This window comes from Somniosus microcephalus, chromosome 3 (genome assembly GCF_052327205.1).
Source record: "Somniosus microcephalus isolate GS21.2 chromosome 3, FLI_Smic_1.0, whole genome shotgun sequence".
In the NCBI taxonomy this organism is placed as follows: domain Eukaryota; kingdom Metazoa; phylum Chordata; class Chondrichthyes; order Squaliformes; family Somniosidae; genus Somniosus; species Somniosus microcephalus.
The window spans coordinates 94,467,197-94,491,029 of NC_140989.1; the positions used below are offsets into that span (position 1 = coordinate 94,467,197).

Sequence of the window (23,833 nt, forward strand, 5' to 3'; positions counted from 1 at the left end):
GACTTGCAAGTACTGACAATGCTGATAACATCTGGTAGCAGTAATGCAAATATGAAAAAGGTCACTGATGGGTTAAACTAATGGCTATATATTATAAGAAATTCAAAATTGCTGGGGACTGGTCTACAATAAATTAGCACATTATCCTTTCAACTCTGAGATCTGGGTTTGAATCCATTCTAGAGTGATGGGATGAAAGTCTCTTTTCTCTCATGACTGTAACAGTCTTACAGGAAATTAATTTGGGCAATCTCAAGCCAGTTCAGAGTACATAGTACAAAATTGCCCATAATTCACCATATATAGGCAATTTCACTCAAAGACCAAAAGATGGGTTATGGGGAATACTCAAGACAGCTATTTTGGCCTCAATGTTCCTGGGTTATACATGAAGAATGACCAGTTGGGCAAAATGCTAATGGACACCTAGTACCAGTGTACCACAGGAATGCCTTCAGGCGAGGAAATGAGCTTTTTATTCTTTTGTTAGAAATTACATGCAAGCCTTGAGGTTTTCGAAAGAATACTTTACGCTGAAAACACTGCTACGTGCTATCCTTCTCCAATATTTCTGCAGGTATAGTAGTGTAATGTTTATTGTACCAGACTAGCAACCCAGAGGTCATGAGTTCAAATTCCACCATGGCAAATTGCGAAACTGAATCCAATAATTTTGGTAATTTGTAGGCTGGCACCAGGAAACAATTAACATGAAATGTCATTAAAAAAAACTAATGTCCCTCAGGGAATGAAACCTGCTACCCCTACCTGTGCTAGTATGTGATTCCAGTCCCACACGAGGTAGCTGATTCTTAATGCCCTCTGAAGGGCTTAGCAAGCCTCTTAGTTGTAAAAACAATAGCTATAAAAGGCATACCGCCTTCTCAGGACAATTAGACATGGATGTCAGCCATCTCGTGAGAACAAATGAAAAAACACCAAGCATTCAATGAAACATATGAATTGCATACTACTAATTTTGGGGGTTTATATAGCTCTAGAGATTTAAACTTACCCTTAGAATTTTTAGCATGTTGAATTGATTCTATTGTTTGCTTCATTACTCCATCATCTGCAGCAACCACTAATATTACAATGTCAGTCACATTAGCACCGCGGGCCCTCATTGCTGAAAAGGCAGCATGGCCTGGGGTATCTAGGAAGGTTATCTTTTCACCAGATGGCAAGTGCACTGTGTAAACAAGTAAAACATTTTAGTCACCACACAAGGAAAAGCACAAAAACACCCTTTAATCAATTCAGTGAAGGCAAACAGCAGCAAAACTGACAGGCCTTTCTGTGAAAAGACGTTTTGTCATAAGAAAGGCGCTAGTAAATTAAAAATGCAATATAAGTCTGCCACCATTCAATGAGTTTTGTGTTATGCTAAGTGCATAATATTTTTGACATGCTTACTATTCATCTTTGAGTGCACCCATTGATATGACAGTTGCTGAGAAATTTTGTTAAAATCTGAAGTACAGACAAAATTATTCTACAGAACACTACGGTGTAATATTCCTCTTTTAATTTAAAAAAAAAGCATGAATGCCCATTTTTGCATAATTAATGACCCGTTAACAAAATCATGGTTTTGAAACATGTTTTGTGAGAATGCAATTAGCGAGTGGCTCATAAATTACACACAAAAAAAAAAAATCAGGCATTCGCCAATTTTTTGGTAAGAGGAATTTCACCCTTCATGATTCACTCACTGGGACCCTCTGGAATGCAACAACAGCAACTTGCATTTATATAGTGTCTTTAACATAAGAAAATGACCCAAGGAGCTTCACAGAAGCGTTATCAAATAAAATTTGACACCGAGCCACATAAGGGGATATTAGGGCATATGAGGTAGGTTTTAAGGAGCGTCTTCTTACAGGAGGAAACAGAGATAGAAAGGCGGAGAGGTATAGGGAGGGAATTCCAGTGCTTAGGGCCTTGGTTGCTGAAGGCACGGCCACCAATGGTGGAGCAATTCAAATCGGGGAATGCGCAAGACGCCACGATTGGAGGACCACAGATATCTCTGAGCGTTGTAGGGCTGACGGAGGTTACAGAGATAGGATGGGGAGAGGCCATGGAGGGATTTGAAAACAAGGATGAGATTATTAAAATCGAGGCATTGCTTAACCGGAAGCCAATGTAGGTCAGCAAACATAGGGGTGATGGGTGAACGGCACTTGGTGCCAGTTAGGATACAAGCAGCAGAGTTTTGCATGAGCTTAAGTTTATGGAGGGTGGAAAATGGGAGGCCGGCCAGGAGTGCGTTGGAATAGTCAGGTCTAGAGGTAACAAAGGCATGGAGGAGGGTTTCAGCAGCAGATGAGCTGAGACGGGGCAGAGTCGGAAATAGGCGGCCTTAGTGATGGAGCAGATATGCAGTCGGAAGCTCATCTCGGGTCAAATATGACACCAAGGTTGCAAAGAGTCTGGTTCAGCCTCACAGTTGCCAAGGAGAGGGATGGAGTCGATGGCGAGGTAACGGAGTTTGTGGCAGGGATCGAAGACAATAGCTTCCGTCTTCCCAATATTTAGAGAGAGGAAATTTCTGCTCATTCAGTACTGGATGTTGGACAAGCAGTTTGACAATTTTGGGGAAAAAATGGAGGTATCAAGAGAGGTGTTGGTGAGGTAGAGCTGGGCGTCGTCAGCGTACATGTGGGACCTGACATTGTGTTTTCGGATGATATTGCCGAGGGGCAGCATGTAGATAAGAAATAGGAGGGGACCAAGGATAGATCCTTGGGGAAAACCAGAGGTAACCGTGGGGGAATGGGAAGAGAAGCCATTGCAGGTTGATTCTCTGGCTACGACTGGATAGGTAAGAATGGAACCAGGCGAGTGCGGACGTTGGAGGAGGATGGTGTGGTCAACCGTGTCAAAGGCTGCAGACAGGTCGAGTCGGATGAGGAGGGATAGTCAAGCACAGTCACGGTCAGAGGATGTCATTTGTGACTTTGATAAGAGCCATTTCGGTATTGTGGCAGGGGCAGAAACCTGATTGGAGGGATTCGAACATGGAGTTCTGGGAAAGATGGGCACATATTTGAAGGAGACAGTACGTTCAAGGAATTTGGAGAAGGGGTAGTAGTTTGCCAGGACAGAACGGTAAAGGTTTTTTTTGAGGAGGGAGGTGATGACGGCAGATTTGAAGGGGACAGTACCGGAGGAGAGAGAACCGTTAACACTATCAGCTAACATGGGGCCAGGAAGGGAAGTTGGGTGGTCAGCAGTTTGGTGGGAATAGGATCAAGAGACCATGAGATAGGTCTCATGGACAAGATGAGCTCGGAGAAGGCATGATGGGAGATAGGAGAGAAACTAGAGAAAGATGAGAGTTCAGGTCGAGGGCAGGGGGAAACCTTAGAGAAGGTCTGGCCCTGGGGGCTAGGGGAAGGGAGGGATGCGGCAGAGGCAACTAAATGAATGGTCTCAATCTTAGTGACAAACAAGTCCATGAGCTCCTTGCACTAGTAGTTGGAGGTGAGTGGAGGAGGCAGGGGAAGAGGGGTTTAAGAAGACGGTTTGCAGTAGAGAAAAGAAGCCGAGGGTTATCTTTTCATTTCAGGATGACCCTGGAATAGTGAGCAGTTTTGACAGAGGAGAGCAGGACCCGATAGTGCTTTATGTGGTCCAGCCAGATCTGGCAATGATTAGCTAAACCAATTGTCCGCCACATACGTTCAAGTTTGTGTCCCTTGGACTTAAGGGAATGGAATGAGGGCCATACCAGAGGACCAACCATGGCCTTATCTGTGATCGACACGATGGGAGTATCGAGGCCACATGAGTGACATGGTCAAGGGGGTGGATGGGGAGTTTATACAGAGGGAGAGATTAAGGGAGGATAGGAGGGCAGTGAACTCAGGAAAGACAGTGTGATGAGTTGAGATGGACGTTGAAATCACCAAGGATGAGAAGTCGTTTGGTGCAGAGGCTGAGGGAGGAAAGCGGTGAAGATAGCTTGGTGAGAAAACTGGTATGGTACTTGGGTGGGCGGTAGAGAATGAGGATTTTAAATGAGAGGCGAGAGGGGTGGAACAAGGTGAGAAGCTCAAAGGAGGAGAAAGGTGCCAGAAGAGTAGGGGGACAGACTAAGGTGTGATTTGGTGATAAGAGCCACACCGCCACCCAACGTTCCCTTTAAGCTGCGCGGCTATGCAGTGCTCTGCAGATCCCACGCAGCTGGCGAGCCGGCTTTTAAATTTAAAAAACGCGTGCGCGCGGAATTTTGAATGGTCCGTGCAGCACATTAAAGGAACCACGTGGGCTAAAAAAAAATTAGAGGGAACACTGCCGCCATCGCAGCGGTTTGCGTGGAGCAAATGGTGGAAGGTATAGCCAGGCGGGGAGGCTTCACTTAGGGGAAGCTGTCATCACCCCTCAGCCAGGTTTCTGTCAAGGCCATGATGTTAATGCAATCATCCACAATAAGCTCATGGATGGTAAGGGCCTTGTTCGCAAGTCAACGGACATTCTGGAGGGAGATGCAGAGAGGGGCGGTGATAGCTGATCAAGTGCAGAGTCCACAGGGTCAGCACTAGGAGGGGTGAGTGGGACGGGAAGGAGATAGGGAAGATTAGCCCCCAGCAGGCACGCTGGGCAGGACGGTCGGCGAGAGAGTATGATGGGGCAGTTGGGGTTGCTGCTCGTAAAGAGGCAGCGATGAGTGCCTCGACGCACCCTTCGAAGGATGCCAAGAGAGGCACAGAGGGAAGTTGTAGGCTTATCAACCCTGGGACAGCAGCAGGAGAGTAGGAAGGTCGAGGAGTGCTGCAGACTTGAGATAGGGATTTGGGAAGGCAGAGTACCCGGGAGGGGAGAAATGAAAGGAGGCATGATGACAGGAGAGAGGGGTCTAGGAGTGGTAAAGAGAAAAGAAGAAAAAGGGGGAGAAAAAAGTGGAAATAGAAAAGATGGGCCAGCCCTTGCTCTACGGGCTGAACGGCCTTCTTCCGTGCTGTAACCATTCTAGGTCCGGAGCGGCAGCCAAAACACACACACGAATGGACAGGGAAAACTCAAGTTACATAGGCCTGATGCAACCCATCAGGCCTGAATAATAAGGCATATTTAATGTTAGATTAAAATCCTGGAGTTTCCTCTTGATTATTTTTATGGGTAAGGTCCACAATTTACAGAGCTTACTTTCCCAGATGTTTTACATATGGCGACTCAGCTTCAATTAGAGATTAACTAAATTGGGAGAAACTATTTTAATGCAAATGGTGCACGGTCCATTGGAAACAGCAGGATCAATGGCCTGAATGGCCTTTTCTTGCTAATATTGTTTTAATTCATATTAAGTGTTTAGATTATTGAGTTAAAGTAAGCATTTATGGGCACGGAGACATACATGAATCGATCTTTTTGCAAACTATCACACTTCAAAGTAACTCATTGTATGTGAAGCACTTTGAGATATTTCCAAGAGAAATTATAAGTTCTGCAAAATTTCTCTGTAATTCCAATTATTATTGTTAACTGTGTACTTACTGGTAACTCAATCTTTTTAGTTTAAGCATTAGAACGGGAACAGATATGTGATATCATGAGTCCTGCTCCAGTGACACCATGAATGAAAATGATTGGTTATGGGCAGTACGTCCCATTCAGTGCGTCACTGGGGGCTGATCTCCAGCTCTTCCTCACAACTAGAGAAAGGATATAACAGATAGATATGACAGACAGATAATAGCAGAAAAGAGGAATTTTAAAGTGTAAATTTTAAAAGGTGCTACTCTAGCAAAATGCTACCAGAACTAAAAAACTGACATAATATGCACATTCCTAAACGTGTAAAACAAGCAGTACTAGGAGCTGATTATACCTTCACCAAAAAAAAACTCCCTGAAAATCTAGGCACTGTACTTTTTAACCCCGCAACTGAGTAAAAAATAATTTGCCATCAGGTGCAATTCATATTTGAGGTAGACAGACATGTAAACGAATCATACCGAGGAATGCTCCAATATGTTGAGTGATACCTCCCGCCTCCATTGCTGCAACCTGGGTTTTCCGAAGACTGTCGAGTAATGTTGTTTTTCCATGGTCAACATGACCCATTATAGTAACCACGGGCGACCTGGGAACTAACACAGCTGGATCTGCTGGTGCCCTAAAACAGAGAGGACGCAGTGATTAACTCTCAGATGGTAGTGAAATCTCATGCTTATTTAACCAATTTCTCAGCAGTTAGGAATCTAGTAAGAAATTCACAAGCCTTGAAAAAGGTTAGAGAATGTAAAATAATATTTTCCGTATAGTATAATCAACATGGGGAACAGACTACCAGAGAAGATCTGGGGTCAGTTGACATTTTTATAAGGGATCTGGATCAATAACTGTTGAGAATGGGGATCAGGGGTTAGAGATATTAATAAGGAATCCACAAGTAGTGATTGAGTGAATGATAGCAGACCATGAACATTCAGACACGGACTCTGGATGGAATGGACTTTATGAACTGAAGAGTCTTTTTAAGTGTGTCAAAAGAAGCCAAGGTGAGCTAGTTTCTTCGTGTTTCTCACAGATTATGGTGAAACCAAAGAATTCTCTGGCACAGAATAGGCAGATGAAATATTTCAATATAGTCGGAATTTTTATTTATTTAAATGTTTTGGTAACCCATCAGTACATTAACAGAACATAATCACTATAACCTGATTAGAAGAACATAAGAAGTAGGAGCAGGAGTAGGCCATACGGCCCCTCGGGCCTGCTCCGCCATTCAATAGGATCATGGCTGATCCGAACCTAGACTCACGTCCACTTCCCTGCCCGCTCCCCGTAACCCCTAATTCCCTTATCTGCTGGGAAACTGTCTATCTCCGTTTTAAATTTATTTAATGTCGCAGCTTCCACAGCTTTCTGAGGTAGCAAATTCCATAGATTTACTACCCTCTGAGTGAAGAAGTTTCTCCTCATCTCAGTTTTGAAAGGGCAGCCCCTTATTCTAAGATTATGCCCCCTAGTTCTAGTCTCACCCATCAGTGGAAACACCCTCCCCGCATCCACCCGATCAAGCCCCCTCACAATCTTATATGTTTCGATAAGATCGCCTCTCATTCTTCTGAATTCCAATGAGTAGAGGCCCAACCTACTCAACCTTTCCTCACAAGTCAACCTCCTCATCTCCGGAATCAACCGAGTGAACCTTCTCTGAACTGCCTCGAGAGCAAGTATATATTTTCTTAAATATGGAAACCAAAACTGCACGAAGTATTCCAGGTGTGGCCTCACCAGTACCCTGTATAACTGAAGCAAGACTTCCCTGCTTTTATACTCCATCCCCCTTGCAATAAAAGCCAAGATTCCATTGGCCTTCCTGATCACCTGCTGTAGCTGCATACTAACCTTCTGTGTTTCTTGCACCAGGACCCCCAGATCCCTTTGTACTGTAGCACTTTGCAGTTTCTCTCCATTTAGATAATAACTTGCTCTTTGATTTTTTCTGCCAAAGTGCATAACCTCACACGTTCCAACATTATATTCCATCTGCCAAATTTCTGCCCACTCACTTAGCCTGTCTATGTCCATTTGCAGGTTTTTTATGTCCTCCTCACTCACTGCTTTCCCTCCCATCTTTGTATCGTCGGCAAACTTGGATATGTTGCACTTGGTCCCCTCCTCCAAATCGTTAATATAGATTTTAAAGAGTTGGGGTCCCAGCACGGACCCCTGCGGAACACCACTAGTTACTGATTGCCAACCCGAGAATGAACCATTTATCCCAACTCTCTGTTTTCTGTTAGATAGCCAATCTTCCACCCATGCCAGTATATTACCCCCAATCCTGTGATTTTTTATCTTGTGCAGTAATCTTTTGTGTGGCACCTTGTCAAATGCCTTTTGGAAGTCCAAATACACCACATCCACTGATTCCCCTTTATCCACCCTGTTTGTTACGTCCTCAAAGAATTTGAGCAAATTTGTCAAACATGACTTCCCCTTCAAAACCATGTTGACTCTGTCCGATTAAATTATGCTTATCCAAATGTCCTGTTACTGCTTCCTTAATAATGGACTCCAACATTTTACCAACCACAGATGTTAGGCTAACTGGTCTATAGTTTCCAGCCTTTTGTCTACCTCCCTTTTTAAATAAGGGCATTACATTAGCAGTTTTCTAATCTGCTGGGACCTTTCCTGAATCCAGGGAGTTTTGGAAAATTACCACCAATGCATCCGCAATCCCTACCGCTACTTCTCTCAAGACCCTAGGATGTAAGCCATCAGGTCCAGGGGATTTATCCGCCTTAAGTCCCATTATCTTACCGGGTACCATCTCCTTAGTGATTTTAATTGTGTTTAGTTCCTCCCCCCCTATAGCCCCCTGTTTGTCCAGTGTTGGGATATTTTTAGTGTCCTCTACTGTAAAGACTGATACAAAATATTTGTTCAGCGTTTTTGCCACCTCCATGTTCCCCACTACTAATTTCCCGGTCTCGTCCTCTAAGGGACCAACATTCACTTTAGCCACCCTTTTTCTTTTTATAGAACTGTAGAAACTCTTGCTATCTGTTTTTATATTTTTTGCTAGTTTACTTTCATACTTCCCTTTCTTAATTAATCTTTTAGTTATTCTTTGCTGGCTTTTAAATGCTTCCCAATCTTCTATCCTCCCACTAGATTTGGCTACTTTATATGCCCTTGTTTTCAGTCGGATACTATCCTTTATTACTTTACTTAGCTACGGATGGCTGTCTTTTTTATGCCCCTTTTTCCTCAGTGGAATATATTTTTCTTGAAAGTTGTGAAATATCTCCTTGAATGTACACCACTGCTCATGTACCATCTTACACCTTAATCTATTTTCCCAGTCCACTTTAGTCAACTCTGCTCTCATACCTTCATAATCTCCTTTATTTAAGCTTAGTACGCTGGTTTGAGATCCAACTCTCTCACCCTCCAACTGAATTTGGAATTCAACCATGTTATGGTCACTCATTCCAAGGGGATCCTTTACTAGGACATTTTTTATTAATCCTGTCTCATTACACAGGACCAGATCCAAGATTGCCTGCCCCCTGGTTGGTTCAGTAACATACTGCTCAAGGAACCCGTCCCTAATGCACTCTATGAACTCTTCCTCAAGGCTGCCCTGCCCAATTTGATTTATATGTGAATTAAACACAGAACCTACCTCCTCACAGCATCCTTATTTTCTTTCACTTTTTCTTCTGAAAGTTTTGCCCACTTAAACTTCATTCCGGACTTCTTTATGACCTCTTTGATCCATTTTTCATCCAAGAGAAAATCCTGTTCTAGGGAGTTTATGTCAATATTTGTGTGTAGTAGAGCTTCACACACATGATCTGGATTCAGAAAGAAATGAGCTATTTGAATATGTAGGAATATATGTAAAAATAACTTATTTTTCTCTTTTTCATGTTTAGATACATTAATTTTCTTACCCTATCATGCCGTTACATTTTTGCATTCTTACTCAACTATTTTACTCATGCTCCCTCCTGTAAGTGAGCCTTCATCAACAACACCACCCTGAGGCATGAGGAAAAATATAGATGCCAAGCCAAAGAAGATATTAGATGGGGTAAGCAAAAGCTTCATTAAAAAGTTGGGTTTAAAGGAGGAAAGGGAGTTGGAAAGGGGTTTAGGGAGGCAATTCCAGAGCAGTGGGCCTAGGCAGCTGAAGGCGGCAGTGCGGACCTGTGAGGAGCGGCGGCGATGATAAAAGGAGAGCCCGAGGCGCAGGTAGGCCCCACAGTAGCAGCAGCGGCAGTGCGGACCTGGGAGGAGCGGCGAGGCGGCAGCGGCGATAAAAGGAGAGCCCGAGGCGCAGGTAGGCCCCACAGCAGCAGCGTGGACCTGGGAGGAGCGGCAAGGCGGCGGCGATAAAAGGAGAGCCCAAGGCGCAGGTAGGCCCCACAGCAGCAGCAGCGGCGGCAGTGTGGACCTGGGAGGAGCGGCGAGGGCGATAAAAGGAGAGCCCGAGGCGCAGGTTGGCCCCACAGCAGCAGCAGTGCGGACCTGGGAGGAGCGGCGGCGATAAAAGGAGAGCCCGAGGCGCAGGTAGGCCCCACAGCAGCAGCAGTGCGGACCTGGGAGGAGTGGTGGTGATAAAAGGCGAGCCCGAGGCGCAGGTAGGCCCCACAGCAGCAGCAGTGCGGACCTGGGAGGAGTGGTGGTGATAAAAGGCGAGCCCGAGGCGCAGGTAGGTTTACCAATCTCAGAGCTCCGAGAGCGGGAGAGAGAAGTAAAAAGTAATCGAAGTGTGACGTCAGCAGAAAGCAGGTAAGTGATTGGTTGGTGAGTATTTCTCTCTCTCTCGTTTTTTCCAAACTTAAATGATGTGGTTTATAGTTTCTAGGGTCTCTGTTGTGTAGCGGGGACTGCTGTTAAACAAGCTGCACTCATCCAGGCCAGTGAAGAGTATTCCATCGCACTCCTGACTTGTGCCTTGTAGATGGTGGAAAGCCTTTAGGGAGTCAGGTGGTGAGTCACTCACCACAGAATATCCAGCTTCTGACCTGCTCTTGTAGCCACAGTACTTATGTGGCTGGTCCAGTTAAGTTTCTGGTCAATGGTGACCCCCGGGATGTTGATGGTGGGGGATTTGACAATGGTAATGCCACTGAATGTCAAGGGGTGGTGGTTAGACTCTTTCTTGTTGGAGATAGTCATTGCCTGGCACTTGTGTGGCGCAAATGTTACTTGCCACTTATCAGCCCAAGCCTGAAGGTTGTCCAGGTCTTGCTGCATGCAGGCAAGGACTGCTTCATTATCTGAGGAGTTGCGAATGGAACTGAACACTGTGCAGTCATCAGCGAACATCCTCACTTCTGACCTTATGATGGAGGGAAGGTCATTGATGAAGCAGCTGAAGATGGTTGGGCCTAGATTACTGAACATTGGTGAGCAGGTTATTGGCAAGTGCCACTTGATAGCAGTGTCAACGACCCCTTCTATCACTCTGCTGACGATTGAGAGTAGGCAGTAATTGACCGGATTGGATTTATCCTGCTTTTTGTTGTCTTGTTCTGCAATTTTCCACCTTGTCTTGTAGATGCCAGTGTTAACATAAGAAATAGGAGTAGGAATAGGCCACTTGGCCCCTCGAGCCTGCTCCACCATTCAATAAGATCATGGCTGATCTTGGGCTCAAAGCCGCTTCCCCGCCCGCTCCCCATAACCCTTCACTCCCTTATCTTGCAAAAATCTGTCTATCTCCACCTTAAATGTATTTAATGACCCAGCCTCCACAGCTCTCTGGGGCAGAGAATTCCACAGATTTACAACCCTCAGAGAAGAAATTCCTCCTCATCTCAGTTCTAAAAGGGCGACCCTTTATTCTAAAACTATGCCCCGCGTTCTAGATTTCCCCACGAGGGGAAACATCCTCTCTGCATCTACCTTGTCAAGCCCCCTCAGTATCTTATATATTTCAATAAGATCACACCTCATTCTTCTAAATTCCAATGCATATAGGCCCAGCCTGCTCAACCTTTCCTCATAAGTCAACCCCCTCATCTCTGGAATTAACCTAGTGAATCGTCTCTGAACTGCCTCCAATGCAAGTATATCCTTCCTTAAATAAGGAGACCAAAACTGTACACAGTACTCAAGTCTCACCAATACCCTGTACAGTTGTAGCAGGACTTCCCTGCTTTTATACTCCAACCCCTTTGAAATAAAGGCCAACATTCCATTTGCCTTTTTGATTACTTGCTGTACCTGCATGCTAACTTTTTGTGTTTCATGCACAAGGACCCCCAGGTCCCTCTGAACTGTAACATTTTGTAATCGCTCTCCATTTAAATAATAATTTGCTTTTTTATTTTTCCTGCCAAAGTGTATAACCTCGCACTTTCCCACATTATACTCCATCTGCCAAATGTTTGCCCACTTACTTAGCCTGTCTATATCCCTTTGCGGGTTCTGTCCTCTGCACAACTTGCTTTCCCACCCATCTTTGTATCATCCGCAAACTTGGCGACATTACACTCGGCCCCTTCATCCAAGTCATTAATGTAGATTGTAAATAGTTGAGGCCCCAGCACCGATCCCTGTGGCACCTCACTAGTTACCGTTTGCCAACCGGAAAATGACTCATTTATCCCGACTCTCTGCTTTCTGTTAGTTAGCCAATTCTCTATCCATGCTAATATATTACCCCCAATTCCGTGAGCTCTTATCTTATGCAGTAGCCTTTTATGTGGCACCTTATCAAATGCCTTCTGGAAATCCAAATACACCACATCCACTGGTTCACCTTTGTCCACCCTGCTCGTTACCTCCTCAAAGAACTCCAGCAAATTTGTTAAATATGATTTCCCTTTCATAAAACCCGACTGCATTATGATTTTCCAAATGCCCTGCTACTGCTTCCTTAATGAAGGACTCCAGCATTTTCCCAACAACAGATGTTAGGCTAACTAGTCTATAGTTTCCTGCTTTCTGTCTCCCTCCTTTCTTAAATAGGGGTGTTACATTTGCGGTTTTCCAATCCACTGGGACCTCTCCAGAGTCCAAGGAATTTTGGTATATTGCAACCAATGCATCCACTATCTCTGCAGCCACTTCTTTTAAGACCCTGGGGTGCAGGCCATCTGGTCCAGGGGACTTGTCATCTTTTAGTCCCATTATTTTACCAAGTACTATTTTCCCCCTCCCTGTGGCCCCTTGATTATCCATTATTGGGATGTTGTTAGTGTCTTCTACCGTGAAGATAGATAGAAAATATTTGTTCAGAATCTCTGCCATTTCCCCATTCCCCATTGTTAATTCCCCAGTCTCATCCTCTAAGGCACCAACATTTACTTTAGCTACCCTCTTCCTTTTTATATACCCGTAGAAGCTCTTACTATCTGTTTTAATGTTTCTTGCCAGTTTACTCTCATAATTCATCTTCTCTATTATTTTTTTAATCATCCTTTGCTGGTTTTTAAAAATTTCTCAATCCTCAGGTCTTCCAACAATTTTGGCAACATTGTATGCCTTTGTTTTCAATTTGATACCATCCTTTACTTCCTTAGTTAGCCACGGATGGTGCTCCCTTCTCTTACAATCTTTCTTTCTCTCTGGAATATATTTTTGTTGAGAGTTATGAAATATCTCCTTAAATGCCCGCCACTGCATTTCAACTGTTTTACCCTTTAATTTATTTTTCCAGTCCACTTTAGCCAGTTCTGCCCTCATGTCTTTGTTTAAGATCAGGACACTGGTTTGAGATAAAACTTTCTCACCCTCCAACTGAATTTGAAATTCAATCATGCTATGATCACTCTTTCCTAGAGGATCCTTTACTATGAGATCATTTATTAATTCTGTCTCATTACACAGTACCAGATCCAAGATAGCCTGCTCCCTGGTTGGTTCCATTACATACTGTTCTACGAAACCATCCCGGATGCACTCTATGAACTCCTCCTCAAGGCTACCATGACCAATTTGATTTGTCCAATCAATATGGAGATTAAAATCACCCATGATTATTACCGTAGCTTTTTTACAGGCCTCCATTGTTTGTTGATTTATACTCTGTCCAACAGTATTGCTACTGTTCAGAGGCCTGTAGACTACGCCCACCAGAGACTTTTTCCCTTTATTATTTTTTTATCTCCACCCAAACCGATTCTACATCTCGATCTTCTGAGCCAGTATCACTTCTCACCACTGCACTGATCCCATCCTTTACCAACAAGGCCACCCCACCTCCCTTTCCTTTCTTTTGGAGCTGTACTGGAATAGCTTGGCTAGAGGGGTGGCTAGTTCGTTTAAATGAGGTGCTGGGGGACCGGGAGCCAATGTAGGTCAGCAAGGACAGGGATGATGCATGAGTGGGATAGGGTACAGGCAGCAGAGTTTTGGATAAGATAAACTTTATGGAGGGGGAGGATAGGAGGCCACGCAGAGGAGAATTGGAACAGTCAAGTCCACAGGGGACAAAGGCAAGGATGAAGGTTTCAGTGGCAGATGGGCTGAGGTAGGGGCGGAGGTGGGCGATGTTAAAGAGGTAGAAGTAGACATTTTTTGTGATGGAAGCTCAAATACAGGGTCAAATAAGATGCCAAGATTACAAGCAATCTGGTTCAGCCTGAGACAGTGGCCGAGGATGGGGATGGAGTTGATGGCAAGAGTACGGATTTTGTGATGCGGTCCTAATTTTAACTCTGTCCACCCAGCAGGAATGGTGCGGGCGGGGGGTTAAAATGGCCATCCCCGCATAGCCACAGTGTGCATGCCCTTCGCCATTAGAATATCTGATTTTTGGGAGTGTCAAGGCCACCTGCCAAAGGCGAGGGGGGGGGGGGGAAGGAAAAGTTCATTAATATGGAAATATCAGGTTCCGATGGCATAATTTGGCACCTGCAAGATGTTAATTTGGGATCGCGGCTGCATTGCCCAATCCATCAGGGAAAGCTGGCGGTAGATAGGATCGAGGGTCAGAAGAGGCCCAGATAAGTTATTTAATTCTTTTTAAAGCTTTCCCCGTCAGTCAGGAGGAGCAGGAATGCTCCTCTGCTCCCCTCAACCCCAGGCTTCTCTTGCTCTTCCTGCAACCATAGTCACTTTGAAACCCGCCTTCATTTAAATTGCCAGGAACTGTTTCCTTGGGTCCAAAGTGGTGGCCTGCAGCTGCATGACTTGCCGTTCCCGCCAGCTGGCCTCCATGCCAACCCCATCGGCTTCGGGCAGGAAACAGCGTAGCAAGATTTAAATGAGGCCCGAGAGTTAAAATTGCCCGGGCCTCACAGTGGCGGTCATGGGCAATGTCCCCTGTAAGCTGCGCTTTGTTCTGCACGGCCTGTTTCTTTTAATGCGCGGTCCCTTTAAATTTCTGCGTATGCGCGGAATTTACAGTGTAAATGCGGTGAGTGGCCTGCACGGGACTTGAGATTATTGTGCGATTTTAGGGGGAAACATTGGTCATGGGTGCTTCCCGCCCACCTCACGTTTTGATGTTCCCAATGTTTAACTATGGAAAATTGCAGCTCATCCAAGATTAGATGTCGGACAAGGAGGGCAGTGAAGGGGTTGAAAAATATGGCAGAGGTTGAGCTGGGTGTCATAAGCATACACATAGAAACTGGCTACATGTCGGATATCGCCAAGGAGCACAAACCATGTAGGTGAGAGAGGTGGGGGGGGGCCAAGGATGGATCCTTGGGAGATTCTCAAGGTGAATAACCATTCTATCAGACCATGGCTTAGGCGTTAAACGACAGAACAGATTGTTAATAATAATAAATAGATAAGGAAGCAACAGCAGTGACAATACAACAGATTTACAGTAATATACAGAAGATAACCATTCCTCCTCAAATGAAGAAAATAACAGTAAAACTCAAAATAAAACTGCACCCAAGATAGGGTCCCTTGATAACTTTTTGTGGAGCCTCCTGCCTCTCTCTTTGATGGCCTCGGAAGGACTGGTGTCCTGGGAACATGTTCCCTGACACCCTTTGACATTTGACCAGGAACAAAGAACATCAAGATATGTATATCTCATTATTGCATTAAGTTCCTTCCCAGGGTCAAATTAGTGAGGGATGTGCCCTCCACCTGTAGAACAATCATCTTACAGGGTTACTTTTAAAACAAAGCCAGCAGGTAAACAAAGTTACAATTAAAATATTAGCAGCTAAATGCCTTACTGACTCACAACAGACACTTTTTTGTTTCTTTTTCATCATCCAGACTGGGTTATTTATTTATATGAACCTGGTTTTAACCCGAAAAGTATTGTAATGAAACAACAAAAATAATAAATCAGGCATAAAATACTGCATTTTGTCACTCATGCATCATCCTATCCAAGAAGAATTCAATCAATGATGCTCTAAAACTGAATTCTAGGAGCTACAGTACATGAACATGATCCATGACCCTCGGGTCGTACCTATGGAGAATCATTTGGCATTTGCTTGATGTCTGTCCAAGGTTATACCTTGCGGCCAAGGTTTCCACTTCTGTGCTTGCCAGCCTGCAGTTTTCTGCTCATTAAAGTAAATGGGCAGAAAACCACAGGCTGACATGTAGAAATGGAAAACCTCACCCTACAAGTCTCCAGCTCTCCTGGGGTACTTGCAATGGTACAAAATCCCAAAGCTGAATTCAAACTCCCTGAAAGTACTGCTTCAGACAAGGTAATTGAAATCTGAAGACCTGTCAGCAACATCACAAGTCTGGGCTGGCATAGTTATTCAGAAATCCTCTCAAAAGACCAGAGACTTGTAGGGTGTATGAGATGGCATAGCAGAAACGGCTCACAGATTGCATAGGACACTGAGCAAGAACCCGCACCCTACTGGACTCGGTTGTTGCTCCAATGCATTCTGCAATCAGTTACCTCTCTTGTTTTGACTAGTATAGTTACATTAACTTTATAGACTTACCTGTATCTTTATCCATAGCTTCTGCAAGTTCAGAGATAGTCATTCTTTGCTTTATCTCCACTTCTTTCTTCACCTGCTTTTGTTTCATTGGAGCAATCTTAGATTTACCTTTCTTGAATGAGAGAAACAGGAATTTACAAAAGAATAAATCTGTAAAAGGTAGCTAGCAGACACAGCACACTGGAGGACTTTAGTACTGCACTGGAGTGTCAGCCTAGATTATGTCCTCAAGTCTCTGGAGAGGGCTGTGGAATTGTACCTAGCATGGGATAGCTTCAAAAGATGGCAGAAAATTACAAAGGGAAAAATAGCTTAACTTACCACCACCAATAAAATAAAATATCTATTGGAGGTTGGTTTCTATATTCAAAGCGATTGCCTCCATGAGCCACTTTAAATATGAGTAGTAGCACTCATCTCTAAAGTTTTTGGATTCAAGCTCCAATCTAGGACTTGGATACATATTCTAGTTAATACTTCAGCACAGTACCGAGAGTGTGCTGCATTGTCAGGCCAAGGTGCCATCTTTCAGATGTATGCCCATCCCGTTGGACATAAAAAATCCCACGGCACTTTTTAAAAGAACTGGGAATTCTTCCAGTGTTCTGGCAAACTTTCATCCCAACGCCATCAAAACTGGCCACTCATCTAATTTTGCTGTTTGTACGATCTTTGCTGTGTCCAAATTGGCTGCCATGTTTGCCTACAAAACAAGAGTGATTACACTTCAAAAATAATTAATTGGCTGTGAAGGCTTTGGGACATCCCAAGGACATGAAAGGTGCTACCAACATCACGAGTCTGGGCTGGCATAGTTATTCAAAAATCTCAATAGACCACAAATGCAAGTTCTTTCTTCCTTATTGAATGTAATACGGTAACATCACACACTGCCAGTGAAAGCAGCATAAAATGCAATACAGGAGGCAAAGGCAGCCAAGTTTCTCTGAGCCACAATAGCTTGCTTCTGTAAAAGTTTTATAAATTTGAAGATTTGTTTTTCAGAAAATGGGTATTATGCCTTCTCCGGAGGGACAATGATATGGACCAGAACAGCAAAAAAGTAAATAAAATTGTAACATTTCGTGGACTGTCACAGACATGGTGATTTTTTAACAAAACAGTAAAAAGTGCAGCAGAACACAAAGTATAATAATTTTCAAAAAAACTCAACAATTAAATATACAGCAGGAACAAATAGGGTTACAGATATATACAAGAACATAAATAGGAGCAGGAGTAGGCCATATGGCCCCTCGAGCCTGCACTGCCATTCAATAAGATCATGGCTGAGCTTCTACATCAAACCCACTTTCCCGCCCTATCCCCATATCCCTTGATTCCCTTAGTGCCCAAAAACTATCGATCTCAGTCTTGAATATACTCGACTGAGCATCCACAGCCCTCTGGGGTACAGAATTCCAAAGATTCACAACCCTCTGATTTCTCCTCATCTCTGTCCTAAATGGCCAACCCTTTATCTTGAGATTATGACCCCTAGTTTTAGACTCTCCAGCCAGGGGAAACAGCCTCTCAGCATCTGCCCTGTCAAGCCCTCTCAGAATTTTATACATTTCAATGAGATCACCTTTCATTCTTCTAAACTCCAGAGAGTATAGGCCCATTCTACTCAATCTTTCCTCATAGGACAGACCTCTCATCCCAGGAATCAATCTAGTGAACCTTCGTTGCACCTGCTCCAAGACAAGTACATCATTCCTTAAGTAAGGAGACTAAAACTGTACACAGTACTTCAGGTGTGGCCTCACCAAAGCCCTATATAATTGCCGCAAGACTTCCTTACTCTTATACTCCAACCCCTTTGCAATAAAGGCTACATACCATTTGCCTTCCTAAGTGTGTGTGTGTGTGTGTGTGTGTGTGTGTGTGTGTGTGTGTGTGTGTGTGTGTGTGTGTATAAACCAGTAAAACAGTAAAGACAGAACTTGGATCGGTATAATTCCTTATCATGCATTCAGGATGTCCCAAGGTGCTTCACAAACAATGAATTACTTTTGAAATGCAGTAACACCAAGGTCAAGCTCACATTTAGGGTGCTGAGCACATGAGATCAGGAGAGCCCCAAGCTCCCAGAAATCATTTAGGACCACAAAGAATAAGATCAAACAGAAGATGAAATGACTAAAAAAGAATGGGGGAGGGAGGCATGGGAAGAAACAAATTGGGGATAGCAAGGTTTCTTTTTGAATAATCTGAAATGGATTGGGAACAAGATGGACCGAAGGTCAAAACCATTGTTGAGCCATGTGTCATCAAAAGAAATTTCTAATTTTGTCTTAGGACTGGCTTGGAGAGATCTTCAAATTAGTACCAAAGGACGGAACTTCAATCCCAGATGCAAATTAATAAATTAAATTACACTTTCACTTCAGCCCAATCTCCCACTACAGTAAAAAGAGTTTTAAAAAGTGTATGCTTTAAGCAGCATGCCAATAAAAGCTATAAACTGAGTTTTTAAACTCCAAATCTTTGCCAAAACCATCTTTCTCCACCTCTGGAACAGTGCCTGCTTATGTGCCTCCTCACCTCCTCTGCTGCTGAAACCATCATCCAGCATGCAGTCATTTCCTTAAGGACTGATCTTGCAAGTATTCTCCTCACCAACCTCCTTGTTTCTGCCCTTCACAACTTTAGCTAATCTAGAACATGATAGTCCAAACCCTCTCCCATACAAAATACAGGAAACTTTGGTTTATCCGGACATTATATGTCCGGAATACTCGATCCAACGGCAAAAATCAGGAACCGTTTTCGAAAAGTTTTTTTTAGTTCTCGTTGCTTTTTTTCCCCCAGTCAGGCACTGCAAGGTCTGTAACTATAGCAACAGCTTCAGCTAGAGACGCTTGCAGCTGCAGCCGACTGTTTTGAAGCTGTTGCTAAGCAACAGGGTTTGTTGATTCACACGGAGCTTTTCAGTTCCGTATGTTTCAACATTAACGCTGGTATGTCCGGCACTTTTGATGGTACGGCACCAGCTCGGTCCCGTCAGTGCCGGATATCAGAAAGTTTCCTGTAGTACACATCCATCAGCCCTGATATCATCCAGCTCCACTGATTCTCCAGCCATACATCCTCACCCTTCATTTCTCTGACTCTGGATTACTGCTTGTTCTCACACTCAGTCTTTCAGCTATTACACCCAAACCTTCTGGACCTCTCTTTCAAACAAGTTTGCTTTGCTACCTTCCAAATTCTCCTAAGAACTTTAGGTCTTTCCCTTCACTTGCTTTCAGCTTGTTGTTCAGCTCTCCTTTTTTAAGCACTTCTATGTAAGGAGCACTATATAAATGCAAATTATTGTTGCTGAAGCAGAGGCTGGTGTCGGGAGCAGCAAGACCGGAGACCCAGTGAGTGTGTAAACTCACTTTCGCGGGCTTTCTTTACAGAGGCTGGTGTCGGGAACAGTGAGGCCGGAGACCAGTGAGTATTTAAACTCACTTTCACGGGCTTTCTTACCAATCTCAGACCGGTGGCGACGTTCCAGAGCCACATCACGATTCAAAACGTGACGCGGGTAGGAGGGAGCAGCTGATTGGGTGAGTATGGCCAGGTGAGTATTTATACTACTCTATAGTTTGACAGTTAAGGTTCATAGTTTATAAAGTTTAGAAGGTCTTAATTTTTTTTGTGGTTATACTTTCTAGTGCTAGTAACCAAGGGCCCTTGAGTATCTCATTTAATTGTAGTGTAATAGAAACATAGAAAATAGGAGCAGGAGTAGTCCATTCGGCCCTTCCAGCCTGCTCCGTCATTCAATGTGATCATGGCTGATCATCCAAATTCAGTACCCTGTCCCTGCCTTTTCCCCATATCCCTTGATCTCTTTAGCCTCAAGAAATATATCCAACTCTTTCTTGAATATATTTAATGAACTGGCCTCCACCACCCTCTGTGGCAGAGAATTCCACAGGTTCACCACTCTCTGGGTGAAGAAATTCCTCCTCATTTCAGTCCTAAATGGCTTACCCCTTATCCTTAGACTATGACCCCTGGTTCTGGACTCCCCGGCCATCAGAAACATCCTTCCTGCATCTAGTCTGTCCAAACCTGACAGAATTTTATAGGTTTCGATGAGATCCCCTCTCAATCTTCTAAACTCCAGTGAGTATAAGCCCAATCGACACAATCTCTCCTCATACATCATTCCTGCCATCCCAGGTATCAGCTTGGTGAATCCTCGCTGCACTCCCTCCATGGCAAGAACGTCCTTCCTCAGGTAAGGTGATCAAAACTGCACACAATACTCAAGGTGCGGTCTCACCAAGGCCCTGTACAACTGTAGCAAGACATCCTTGTTCCTGTACTCGAACCCTCTTGCTACGAAGGCCAACATACCATTTGCCTTCTTAACCGCCTGCTGCACCTGCATGCTTACCTTCAGCGACTGGTGCACAAGGACACCCAGGTCTCTTTGCACTTCCCCTTCTCCCAATCTATTGCCATTCAAATAATAATCTGCCTTCCTGTTTTTGCCACCAAAGTGGATAGCCTCACATTTATCCACATTATAGTGCATTTGCCATGTTTCTGCCCAATCACCCAACCTGTCCAAATCATACTGGAGTTTCCCGACATCCTCCTCGCAGCTTACCCTCCCACCCAGCTTTGTGTCGTCAGCAAATTTGGAGATATTACATCCAATTCCCTCGTCCAGATCATTAATATATATTGTGAACAGCTGGGGTCCTAGGACCGATCCTTGCGGTACCCCACTAGTCACTGCCTGCCACTCGGAAAACGACCCGTTTATTCCAACTCTTTGCTTTCTGTCCGCCAACCAGTTCTCTATCCAAGTCAATACCTTGCCCCCAATCCCATGTGCCTTAATTTTGCACGCTAATCTCTTATGTGGGACCTTATCGAAATCAAATCAAATCAACTTTTATTGTCATTGTTAGTGCACAAGTGCAGTACAACGAAATGTAGGCTTGCGGCTCCCGAGAGTGTACATTTAGATTAAGACATTTAAACATTCAACATACATTTAGCTTGTAATACATTAACATAAACATAACCATAATAAAGTGCATTGGCAGATGTGCAGGCTTTAGAGTTTATTTGTGGAGTTCAGTAGGATGACAGCCCTGGGAAAGCTGTTCCTAAATCTGGTCGTACGGGTGCGAATGCATCTGTAGCGTCTCCCAGATGGCAGGAGGGCGAACAGACTGTGGCTGGGGTGGGTAGGGTCTTTGATGATGGACCGTGACCTCCGTAAACAGCATTTCTGGTATATGTGCTCTATGGTCGGTAGCCGGGTGCCGGTAATGCGTTGGGCAGTTTTGACTACCCGCTGCAGGGCTTTCCAGTCATAGTAGCTACAGCTGCCATACCATACTGTGATACAGTTTGTCAGGATGCTCTCTATTGTGCAGCGGTAAAAGTTAGAGAGGATCAGGGGTGACAGGTTACATCCCTTCAGCCTCCTTAGGAAATATAGGCACTGCTGGGCCTTCTTCACCAGAGAGGAGGTATTGAGGGACCAGGAGAGGTCTTCCGTGATGTGGACTCCGAGGAACTTAAAGCTGTCCACCCTTTCCACCACAGCCCCATTGATGTGGATGGGGGTGTGGCTTCCGCCTTCTGAAAGTCCAAATACACCACATCCACTGGTTCTCCCTTATCTACTTTACCAGTTACATCCTCAAAAAATTTCAGTAGATTAGTCAAGCATGATTTACCTTTTGTAAATCCATGTTGACTTTGTCCGATCCTGTCACTGCTTTCCAAGTGCTCTGCTATTTCATCTTTTATAATAGACTCTAGCATTTTCCCCACTACCGATGTCAGGCTTACCGGTCTATAATTCCCCGCTTTTTCTCTACCACCTTTTTTGAATAGTGGGGTAACATTAGCTACCCTCCAATCCATGGGTACCGTTCCAGAGTCTATCGAGTTCTGGAAGATGACCAGTAATGCATCTACTATCTCTAGGGCCACTTCCTTAAGTACCCTGGGATGTAGACCATCAGGCCCTGGGGATTTATCAGCCTTCAGTCCCATCAATTTTCCTAACACCATTTCCCTACAAATACTGATTTCTTTCAGTTCCTCTCTTTCATCAGACTCTATGTTCCCCGACATCTCTGGGAGGTTATTTGTGTCCTCCTTTGTGAAGACAGAACCAAAGTATGCATTTAGTTGGTCTGCCATTTCCTTGTTTCCCATTATAAATTCCCCTGATTCTGACTGCAAGGGACCTACGCTTGACTTCACCAATCTTTTTCTCTTCACATATCTATAAAGGCTTTTACAGTCAGTTTTTATGTTCCGTGCTAGCTTACTCTCATATTCTATTTTCCCTTTCTTAATTAATCCCTTTGTCCTCCTTTGTTGACTCCAAAACTGCTCCCAATCCTCAGGATTATTGCTTTTTCTAGCCAATTTATATGTGCTCTCCTTGGATCTTATGCTATCCCTAATTTCCCTAGTTAGCCACGGTTGAGTCACCTTTTTTGTTTTATTTTTATGCCAAACTGGGATGAACAAATTCTGTAGCTCATCCATTCGGTCTTTGAATGTTTGCCATTGCCTATCCACCGTCAACCCTTTGAGTGCCATTCCCCAATCAATCCTACCCAACTCGCTCCTCAGACCATTGTAGTTTCCTTTATTTAAATTGAGGACCCAAGTCTCTGAGTCAACTACTTCATTCTCCATCTTAATGAAGAATTCGATCATATTATGATCGCTCCGACCCAAGGGGCCTCGTACAACACGATTGCTAATGAATCCTTTCTCATTACATAATACCCAGTCTAAGATGGCCTGATCTCTGGTTGGTTTCTCGACATATTGGTCCAAGAAACCATCCCGTAAACACTCCAGGAATTCCTCCTCCACAGTATTGTTACTAATTTGGTTGGCCCAATCTATATGTAGATTAAAGTCACCCATGTTGACTGCTGTGCCCTTATTGCACGCTTCTTTAATTTCCCTTTTAATGCCATCCCCAACCTCCGCCTTACTGTTTGGAGGTCTATATACCACTCCCACTAATGTTTTTTCCCCTTAGTATTTCTCAATTCTACCCATACAGATTCCACATCATCAGAGCTAATATCCTTCATTACAATTGTATTAATCCCTTCTTTAACTAGTAATGCTACCCCACCTCCCTTTCCTTTTTGCCTATCTTTTCTGAATATCGAATACCCCTGGATGTTGAGTTCCCAGTCTTGGCCATCCTTGAGCCACGTTTCCGTAATCCCAACCAAATCGTATTAGTTTACTTCTATTTGCGCAGCCAATTCATCCACCTTATTACAAATGCTGCTCGCATTAAGACACAAAGCCTTCAGGCTTGTTTTTTTAACGCTCTTAGACCTATTAGAATTATTATTTACTGTGGCCACGTTTGATTTAAACCGTTGATTTCTCTGACTGCCACTTTTGTTTTTCTCCTTCCTATCTTTTGCTTTTATCCCTGCTTTCCTTTCCTCTGTCTC

General features: G+C 44.1%; 1 protein-coding gene across 1 annotated transcript in view; it reads right to left on the reverse strand.

The window, feature by feature from the left end:
* mtif2 (mitochondrial translational initiation factor 2) overlaps positions 1-23,833 on the reverse strand; it is a 77,907-nt gene that overhangs the window by 36,874 nt on the left and 17,200 nt on the right. Inside the window, exons 3-6 of the mRNA XM_085981362.1 lie at positions 16,368-16,479; positions 9,152-9,323; positions 5,964-6,124; positions 1,016-1,192 (exon numbers count right to left, since the gene is read on the reverse strand). Coding sequence (XP_085837488.1) covers positions 1,016-1,192; positions 5,964-6,124; positions 9,152-9,323; positions 16,368-16,479 — 622 coding nt within the window. The remainder of the gene's footprint in view (positions 1-1,015; positions 1,193-5,963; positions 6,125-9,151; positions 9,324-16,367; positions 16,480-23,833) is intronic.